At 45.4% G+C, this 10,678-nt stretch overlaps 1 protein-coding gene across 2 annotated transcripts; it reads left to right on the forward strand.

The window, feature by feature from the left end:
• The first annotated feature begins 3,292 nt into the window (after positions 1–3,292).
• Positions 3,293–6,178, forward strand: LOC112886528 (lipid phosphate phosphatase 2-like). 2 transcript variants are annotated; one of them, XM_025952452.1, is made up of 8 exons: positions 3,293–3,381; positions 3,515–3,845; positions 3,951–4,038; positions 4,152–4,261; positions 4,401–4,494; positions 4,589–4,777; positions 4,860–4,919; positions 5,608–6,178. In XM_025952452.1, the coding sequence occupies exons 1-8, from the start codon at positions 3,299–3,301 to the stop codon at positions 5,781–5,783; spliced, it is 1,131 nt and encodes a 376-aa protein (XP_025808237.1). In that variant the 5' UTR covers positions 3,293–3,298; the 3' UTR covers positions 5,784–6,178. The 2 variants fall into 2 exon arrangements, with proteins under 2 accessions (XP_025808237.1, XP_025808236.1); XM_025952451.1 differs by having other exon boundaries at positions 3,366–3,845.
• Positions 6,179–10,678: the final 4,500 nt, after the last annotated feature.

Consider the following 10,678-nt stretch of genomic DNA (forward strand, 5'->3'; position numbering starts at 1 on the left):
TGAAACTTCATCACGGAAGGCCGGTGTCATCTTCTGGAAACATGTCTGACAGCAACGTCATCTCACTGCTTAAATTGCAAATCGATGCCCGTTTCAATTATTGTGGACGAACTAGCAGATTAGCACGGTGCTGACGGGACCGCCGCTGTTGTGTGTTTGTTCAGTTGGACACTTCTACTCCGTCAGCTGTTTCGGCAGTGAAGTGTGCTTTGCTACTGTTGGCTTGGGCACGAGACTGAAGAAAGTTCTTTCTGCAAAATCCGGTTGTCTCTGACTATGTAGTTGCCTCGAAGGTCAGACGTCGCCGTCATGGATTAGTACAATACAAGGGCCGATCGTCTCTGCCTAGCGTAGATTGTAGGGCGTGACCATTGACAGGTGTAGGTTGTGAGTTGTGACTGATGGACACCGAAGGAGCTCACGTCGTTGTTTGGTTTCGGAGGGTCGAAGTTTAGTCTTGTCACATAAAAAATATTTATCATTAAAATATATTAAATAAAGTTTAATTATAAAATTAATTGCAGAATCTCTTGACTAATTTCCGAGACGAATCTAATGAGATGTATTAATTTATAATAGCGGATGGTTACTGTAACATTACTGTTGCAAATCATAAATTAATTAGGCTCATTAAATTCATCTCGCAAATTAGCATCCATTTGTGTCAAAGATTTTGTAAACAGATTTAATTTAATACTTCTAAATAGCAAGATTTTCTTTTGTGCTGGAGTGGTGATTGTTTTGGTTGTGCACGTGAACAGTTTCAGAGGTTTTTTTAGCTGTAGTAGTCCAGGGTTAACACAAAGAATGGGGACATGGGTTCATGTGCGTTCCTGACCACTGCATGAGTCAGTAAAATGTTGCACGGTTTGCGTTGAGATGGCGGTTTGTGGTAGTGCAGAACTGGAGGTGCATCCTCTTCCCAAGTTTTGTGAACAAAGTCTCGCGAGAGATGTCTTTTGATCTTAGTTTTGGTGAATGGGTGAGGAACCACCAGATCGCTATTGCCAATCCACTCTTAGTTCTGTCAACAAATGGCATTGTCAGTATCACTGCAACACTGCACCAAAATAGCTCAATTTCATCGGCCATATTTAGTTTCGTCGGCCTATGGCAAACCGACGAAAACTACCAAATTAGTTCGTCGGCTTGTGTAAGCCGACAAAATTATACTTATTTTTATCGGCTTGGCACGGGCCGACGAAACAAAGGCTATATTTTCATCGGCTTAGCTGAGATCGACGAAAATAAATATAATTTCGTCGGCTCAAATGAAGCCGACGAAAATACCGGTGCCCTAAGTAGCTGGCTTCCCACGTTTTGTTTGTCTGGTTTCCCCGCGCGCCGCCGCCGCCAACGCCCCCACCCCTGCCCCCTCGGGCCGCTGCCGTCCCCGCCCCGCCGCCGCCGGCCCTGGCCCCGCGCGGCCCCGTCGCCCCTGCTATTATTTTCGTCGGCTTGTGTAAGCCGACAAATCTAACTACTATTATTTCGTCGGTCTTCGAGACCGACGAAAAAAACTGTATCTTTTTCGTCGGCTTCTCGGACCGACGAAAATATGGTGTGTATTTTCGTCGGCCTACGAGGCCGACGAAAAGAGATGTATTTTTCTCGGTTGCCGATGAAAATACGTTCATTTTCGTCGATTTTATTCCGTCGGTCTATTTTTTTCGGCCGACCGACGAATATATATTCTTTCGACAGCTTTATTACTATTTTTCTAGTCGACGAAATTAAGAAATGCGCCGAGCGGGGCCGGAGAGCTGCGTTGTATGTTGGACCTGCGTGCCTATTTGCTATTGGGTTGAGCCCATTTATTGGCTACATATACCGCCCCGCCTGCAAGTGGAGGGATACGTGAATGTCTTTTGATCTCAGTTTTGGTGAACGGGTGAGAAACCACCTGATCGCTGTTGGCCTGTTGCCGATCCAGTTTTGGTTCTGTCAACAAATGGCATTAACGTATGAACCCCTGCCGTCCTCTTGGTGAGATTCTTTCCGTCTTAATACAATTAAGATAACGATGCACAGCTCTCCTGCGTATTAAAGAAAAAAAAATCTCAGGTGAGATTGTCTGAATTTCGTTTTCTTTTAAGAGAGTCAATGCGGTAGTACAATCCACTGGTTTTCATATGCTTAGTCACTGAGGGTGCGTTTGGTTGGGGAGCGAAGTAGAACGGAGCCGTTCCATCCTACTTTTGCAGATATTTGGTTGCCAGACTTGTGGAGCGGAACGGCTCCTGATAGGAATATTCCCGTTAGATGCCGAACGAGCCCTCTCTAAAAAATCGGGCGGACAGATCCGCTCTGCTCCGGACTCGCTTCTGCCTCGCTCTCCCGTCTCTGTGCACAGGTTGACTCCTCAACCAAACACTGGATGGAGTCGCTCTGTTCCGGTTCACTCTGCAACCAAATAAAAAATAGAGCCGCTCCGTTCCAGTTTACCAAACACGGAACAAAGCGGCTCCGTTCCTAGAATCTAGGACGAAGCCGCTCTGTTCCACTTCGCTCCTATACAGTTAAACAACCAGGATTTATGTCCGACTACGTACAGACTACTGATGGCGAGGGCTTAACGCAGAAATAGTGGTCCCATGCATTCCTGACTACTGAATACTGATGACTGATGACATGGCAAGTTTGGGCTTCATTGTCTGCAAGTGGCCCTAGCTGCAAGGGCCAGATCGAAATGATGCACAGTTCGTGCTGATCGAGATGGCGTACTAGCAACGCAGACACATTGTCTTCTGAGGATCTTTGAAGGTATCTCGTCGTCCACCTGTTTCTGGAATATCTCTCCACATCACCGTTTGCGGTGCTAGTGATCGGTCAGGAGCCAGATCGCTGTTGCCGATCCAGATTTAGTTCTGCACATGAGATGGCAATAGCTTATGAACCCGCGCGGTCCCTTCAGAATCTCTGAATTTGTGCCTTCCAGCTGACCGTGGAGCCGGTCAATGCAGCAGTACGATCCACTGATTCTTATATGCAATCCTGCTTACTAGTCGGTGGGAAAGATTTCAAATGACCAGCATTTCTGTTGAATTGAGACGCGATGTTCTTGGATGATTCCAAGCCTGCAAGCCACAGATGCAGCGGTTGCTTCCCCTGGCGAACAAATTACCGCGAAGTCTTCAGCCTTCTCTTCTACGAATCCGCGGCAGAAAACCCTGCGCCCTTCTGAACCTGCCCTGGTTGTTCACCAATTTTCACCTAAAAAAATACAGCGAAACGCGCATTCCATGTATCGTTTAATCAGGTGGCTTCGCTGTCTGTTCATTGCTCGCTGCCGTCGTGCATGGAAGGAGGATCGAAGAGGAGCGAGCTCGTGGCCGAGGCCGTTGACCTCTATTACAGCGCAGGACGCAACGCCTCTCCTCTGTGAGTACTCTCTAGTAATGTCATGCGCGTCGTCTCCCTCCCCTGTGCTCGGGATGTCCGGATCGCGGCGGTTGCAGCAGCCTGCCGGCCGGACCGACGAGTTGTTGATCCCCTTCCTAACCGGCCGCTGCAGCTGCCATGTACTAGCAGCAAGCAGCGCCCGCCTTGACTCCTGCAGCTGCCCTGTCCGATCAGGCGAACAGGGAGAGGAGAAGATGCCTCCGCCGCCGCCGACGCCTACACCGCCGCTCATCCGCCTGGGCCCCCCGCACCCGTACCTGAAGACCCACGGAGGCAAGGTCGCGAGGCTGCACCTGTACGACTGGGTCGTGCTGACCCTTCTCGTCGCCATCGACGTGGGGCTCAACCTCATCGAGCCGTTCCACCGGTTCGTCGGCGAGGACATGATGGCCGACCTCCGGTACCCGCTGAAGAGCAACACCGTCCCCGTCTGGGCCGTGCCGGTACGTTACGTCTGCACAGCCTTGAACCTTCCCTGCAAACAAAAAATAAGAAAAATATATAATTCGCTGGATTAAACATCGCTGTCTTGCATTGAGGTCGCGCAGATATACGCAGTCATCGGGCCGATCATCATCATCGTCGGGATCTACATGAAGCGGAGGAACGTCTATGACATGCACCATGCCATTCTAGGCAAGCTCTTCTTGCACTGGAGTCACTTTGCTGCGGTTGTTCTTCTGCAGCTGTGCCCGCTGTGCTGGTGTGTTCTGACAATGTGGTTGCCATGTGTTGCTGTGGCTGAGCAGGCCTTCTGTTCTCCGTGCTCATCACCGGCGTCCTGACAGACGCGATCAAGGACGGAGTTGGCCGGCCGCGCCCCAATTTCTTCTGGCGCTGCTTCCCTGACGGAGTGCCGGTGAGTTCTGTTCTGAACCTCCATGGTCTGAACCGTCACAAACTTCAGAGTTCGCTAGCCTGTTTCTTTTTCTCGCCACAACGTGACGCACCATGATCTCATTGCTCCATGATTCGATGTGTCGCTGTCGTAAATTCAGAAGTTCAACAACATCACTACACAAGTCATATGCCACGGCGACCCGGCTGTGATCAAAGAAGGGCACAAGAGCTTCCCAAGTGGCCATTCTTCATGTAAGCGGCTACCTGCATCTCTGCAAGCCATTTGCTGTGTGCAATAAACAGCCTACCATTGGATCCTGAAAACTCCGGCTTAAAATCATCGCAGGGTCCTTCGCTGGGCTAGGCTTCCTGTCGTGGTACCTGGCCGGCAAGATCAAGGCGTTCGACCGGCGCGGCCATGTGGCCAAGCTCTGCATCGTCCTCCTGCCGCTGCTTCTGGCTACCATGGTCGCCATCTCGAGGGTGGATGACTACTGGCACCATTGGCAAGATGTGTTTGCCAGTGGAATTCTCGGTAGGCTTATCGGTTCAGCTGGCTCACATCTGTTGCCAACTACTGATCTGAACAGAGATCCCTCGTTGGTGTAACTTTGCAGGGTTGGTGGTTGCGTCCTTCTGCTACCTGCAATTTTTCCCTCCACCCTCTGCGGAACAAGGTATGCACCTGGATACCCAATGGTATTTTATGGATTAACTAAATAGTTATGATGGCATACCATTCTAATTTATTTTCCTCCTAAATTAATTATATAATGCCATTCTACTTCATTTTATCAAATTTTTGGATCATTCTAATAGCTCAAAATAAATATAACTTGCATCCCTGACGATGCATCGTTGCATGCAGGAACCTACTACCCTTTTCCTTTTTTTTGAAAAGTCCTTTTCCTATTTTTTTCTAAAACGAAGAAACCTACTAGCAGTACTTTGCTGACTAGACCCAAACGTCTTTGTTTTTTGTGAAATCAATCTGGGCCGAGAAAAGCTCAGTTGCTTGGACCAGGCCACATAGAATAATGGGCCGAAGTATGCTCGGAGTCTCTGCCTGAATCCATATATGATGTCCTTTGTCAAGATTTTTCTTTCTGAGCAAAGTACTACTTACTAGTAGGTTTCTTCATTTATTTTTTTTGTCTGCTAGTATTGGTATTGGAATAATATAGTACCAGAGTATAAATACAATCCAAATTGTAGCCAAGTTTTCTTTGCTAGAGATTTATTGGTTTAAAGGAATTAACTTTAAATAGTAAATATACTGTAGAAGACTAAGGCAGTCGAGCAAGAAAAACAAAAAAAAAGAGTACAAGACTAGAAGGCTGATATTTTTTACCTGTGGAGTTGCAGGATTTTGGCCTCACGCGTACTTTGATCACATTCTTAACCCCGAGGGAGAGGGCCAAGTGCAGTCAACAACCAGCTCGAATCACCATCAATCACTGTCGGGAGTGTCAGTTGCAATGGAGATGGGAAACACGAGCCAAGAACTGGGTTCCATGGAAGAAGGCCACCGAGCTCGGTGACCGATTGCCGCCGTGTTGCCGTACGAACAGAACCGTCCGATCCTCACGGTCCCTGTCGATCTGACGGCCGTGGACCGGCTAACCGTCGAGGGAATCACGTCAGCTAGCAAAGGCTACTGCCAAACAGCAGCACATAGATTATAGTTGATTAATTTTTCAAAAAAAAGTTTAGTGGATTGGTACGGTAAAAGACATGGATTATTTGATGAACTTGCCTTAAAGCTCGTGGACGAGAGGGTGGATAAGGATTCCTGCAGCACGGCAGCTCAATCAGTTGGCTGCGAATATCTGACGGGAATGTCACTCTCTGAAACTTTGTCACACTAGGGTGTCATCTTCTGGAAATCCAGGTCTGAAAGCAACGCCGTTTCACTGCGTGCTCAGATTGCAAATCAGTACCCCTTCCAACCTTATTTTGTGGACCAACTAGCAGCGTAGCACGGAGCTGACGGAACCGCTGCTGCCGTGTCTTTGTTGTACTCCGTCAGCTGTTTCGACAGTGAAGTGTTTTTTACTGTTGGGACGAGAGGGAGGGTATTTGCATACACGGATTAATTTTTTATCCGGATCATATCGGACATTTGGATGCAAATTAAAGGACTAAATATAATCTAATTGTAAAACTAATTATATAAGTGGAGACTAATTTATGAGACAAATCTATTAAACCTAATTAATCCATCATTAGAACATATTTACTGTAGCACAACATTATCAAATCATAGACTAATTAGATTTAATGGATTCGTCTCGCAAATTAGATTCCATTTATGCAATGGGTTTTGTAATTTATCGTTTATCTTAATACAATAGTATTAAAAGAAGACGCAACGTTCACCGAGAGGGTCTAAAAATTCCCATATTAATCAGAAAAGAAGAAAAAATTACACCGTTGGACTTTATGAAGATCTAATGATCTATATTATTGTAAAGAATTCATATATGATATAAAAATCTATATTGGATAAAAATTTGGTATTTCCTATTAGACGGGGACTCTATTGTTTTTGTGATGTTAAAAGGTGTTCAGGTACTTAAGACTTCATCTTTCCGTAGGTATGTATCCCAAAAGATGCCTTTCTAGAAACAAATAATGAATCCCCTAATCCAGATAGAGAGAAGTACAACGAGCAATAGGAAATATCAGAGGTATAAACTTCTGAAATAGTTCTTTTCAGATATAAGTTCAACACGTGCAAAGTCAAAAGAAAAAGCCATACGGCCCAGAATACAATTCGTAGTTCACCTCTCCATGAGTCGTGGCAGATTTGGAAATAAAATAACATTTCAAAAATAAACTCAATACTGAATAGAATACAAACTAATATACTCAACAAGCCTATGTAAAAATTCTACATGGAGTGCGATACAAAAACTTAACAATCCTACTACATGCTATCCACCGCCATAATCAACTCTCATCAAATAATTCGCCACGTACCCTGATCGAAGAAAAGATTGTAAAGCATGAGTCTATGTCTATCAGTGAAGTTAAAAGTAGTCTTCCTCCTCAATGCACCACGAGAATATATTTGCCACCACGTTCGCCGAAAGGGTCTAGAAATTCTCACGTTAATCGGAAAATGGCAAGAACATACACTGTTGAAATCTAACGGTGTAAACTAGCCTAAAGAGTCCATGTCCAATATGCCATGTCGAATACAATTAATAAATAGTTATATTCATAATTTAAAAGCAAAGAAGATTAGTAGTTGATTTCTATGCTATTGATTTTGTGGATCAGATTTTCATAATTTAAAAGAAAAGAAGATTAGTAGTTGATTTCTATGCCACTGATTTTGTGGACCAGATTATAACAGTGCAGATTTGTTTCCATCTTAGCATTTTGAATCACAACATATTTGCTGGGATCCTTTAAAATAAGATTCAACATAATTAAATCTTATCGTTCTCCATTTGTCGGGCACGTCCGCCATAGGCTGTGGGGCCCCAAGGGACCCCATGAAATGACGGGCCACGCCGGAGGACATACCCCTAGTGTAAGAGTAGGTAGCGTAAAGGTAGATAAGGACGTGCGACGATTTGACCTCCAGAGGAGACAAGCAACTACGGCAAACCCTGGCCGTCCGCCGCTCTGGGAGTTAAGCCGTAAAACACGCCAAAGCTCACGCCGTAGGGAGCACGTCGCCTGTCCTTTTGCCAGGCAGGCCCGCGCCGCCCGTCCCGTTGGGACGCACGCCGCACGTCACACTAGGGCACGACATAGGAGCGCCTCCATCATCATCTACAGGGCCAGTGGGGCCCACGTGAATGGGAGAAACAGCACGATCCTGGGGATCTCTTTCGCTCTTTCTCTCTCTCTCACTGTATAAATTTTTTCACAGCTGCAAAATTACAGGCCTCATCCTAGAGAACCTGAATTGGAAAAAGTGGGCCTCTGTAGATTTTCATAAATTCACTTATCATAGGCCACAAAGCAGCGTTCGTATCGCTGAAATCTTGCAATTCCGACAAAGATGTCTGGACCCACCCATGTTCCGAGACGAGTTGGTTGTGACAGGAATGGCATATAGAAAGTTAGCATGGACATGGACAGTTTAGAAGATGGGTCAGCATGAGTTACATCGTGCAACCAAGACGTTAAGGTATCTTGGAGGCTCCGACACCGTGGAGTACCGATGCAGATTTCGTAGCGAATGTAAAACCTTGAGAACTCTACCATATGGACATTGGATCATGCTAGATTCTTTTTCACAACTGCAGAATTACATGCCTCACCCTAGAAATCCTGAATTGGAAAAAGTTAGCCCCTGTGGATTTTTATAAAATTCACTTTTCATAGGCCACAAAGCAGCATTTGTATCGCTGAAATCTTGCAATTCCGACGAAGATGTCTGGACCCATCCGTGTTTCAAGACGAGTTGGTTGCGGCAGGAATGGCACAAAGAAAGTTAGGTGGATAGTTTAGAAGATGTCAGCAGTAGTTACATTGTGCAACCAAGGCGTTAAGGTACTTTGGTGGCCCAGACTCCGTGGACTGCTGATGAAGATTTCGTGACGATTGTAAAACCTTGAGAACTTTGCCATCTGGACATGTGATCATGCTAAGTTTTTTTTTTCACGGCTGCAGAATTATGGGCCTCACCCTAGAGAACCTGAATGGGAAAAAGTGAACCCTGTGGATTTTTATAAAACTCACTTATCATAGGCCACAAGGCAGCGTTTGTATCGCTGAAATCTTGCAATTTTGACGAAGATGTCTAGACACACCCATGTTCCAAAATGAGTTGGTTGCGGCAGGAATGGCGCATAGGAAGTTAGCGTGGCCAATTTAGAAGATGTCAGCATCAGTTACATCGTGCAACCAAGGCGTTAAGGTACTTTGGTGGCCCTGACTCCGTGGAGTGCCGATGAAGATTTCGTGGCGATTGTAAAACCTTGAGGACTTTGCCATTTGGACATGGGATCATGCTAGTTTTTTTCTTCACGGCTGCATAATTACAGGCCTCACCTAAAGAAACTGAATTGGAAAAATTGGGTCCCTGTGGATTTTATAAAATTCACTTATCATACGCCATAAAGCAGCGTTTGTATCGATAAAATCTTGCAATTCTGATAAAGATGTCTGGACCCACCCGTATTTTGAGACGAGTTGGTTGTGATAGGAATGGCACATAGGAAGTTAGCGTGGACAGTTTAAAAGATGTCAACATCAGTTACATCGTGCAACCAAGTCGTTATGGTATCTTGGTGGCCCTGACACCGTGGACTGCCGATGCAGATTTCATGGCGAATGTAAAACTATGAGAACTTTGCCATTCGAACATGGAATCAAGCTAGTTTTTTTTCACAACTGCAGAATTACATGCCTCACTCTAGAGAACTTGAATTGGAAAAGGTGGCCCCCTGTGGATTTTTATAAAATTCACTTATCATAGGCCACAAAGCAACGTTTGTATCACTGAAATCTTGCAATTCCGATGAAGATGTCTGGACCCACCCATATTCCGAGAAGAGTTGGTTGCGGCAAGAATGGTATATAGGAAGTTAGCGTGGACAGTTTAGAAGATATCAGCATAAGTTACATCGTGTAACCAAATGTTTCGAGAAGAGTTGGTTGCGGCAAGAATGGTACATAGAAAGTTAGCGTGGACAGTTTAGAAGATATCAGCATCAGTTACATCATGTAACCAAGGCATCAAGGTATCTTGGTAGCCCCGACACTGTGGACGAGCGATGCAGATTTCATAACGAATGTAAAACCTTAAGAACTTTGTCATCTGGATATGGGATTATGCTAGGGTTTTTCTCACAGCTGTAGAATTACATGCCTCACCCTAGAGAACCTAAATTGGAAAAAGTGGGCCCCTGTAGATTTTTATAAAATTCACTTATCATAGGCCACAGAGCAGTGTTTGTATCGCTAAAATCTTTCAATTCCGACGAACATGTTTGGACCCACCCGTGTTCCGAGACGACTTGGTTGCGGTAGGAACGGCACATAGAAAGTTAACGTGGATAGTTTAGAAGATGTCAGCATCAGTTACATCATGCAACCAAGGCTTTAAGGTACCTTAGCGGCCCCGACACCGTGGACTGCGATGCAGATTTCGTGGCAAATATAAAACCTTAAGAAGTTTGCTATCTGGATATGGGATCATGCTAGATTTTTTTTCACGGCTGCAGAATTATAGGCCTCACCCTAGAGAATCTGAATTGGAAAAAGTGAGCCCCTGTAGATTTTTATAAAATTCACTTATCATAGGCCACAGAGCAGTGTTTGTTTCGCTAAAATCCAGCAATTCCGACGAAGATGTGTGGACCCACCCGTGTTCCAAGACGAGTTGGTTGCAACAGGAATGGCATATAGGAAGTTAGCATGGATAGTTTAGAAGATGTCAGTATCAGTTATATCGTGCAACCAAGACGTTAAG

Source organism: Panicum hallii, chromosome 3 (genome assembly GCF_002211085.1).
Source record: "Panicum hallii strain FIL2 chromosome 3, PHallii_v3.1, whole genome shotgun sequence".
Lineage (NCBI taxonomy): Eukaryota > Viridiplantae > Streptophyta > Magnoliopsida > Poales > Poaceae > Panicum > Panicum hallii.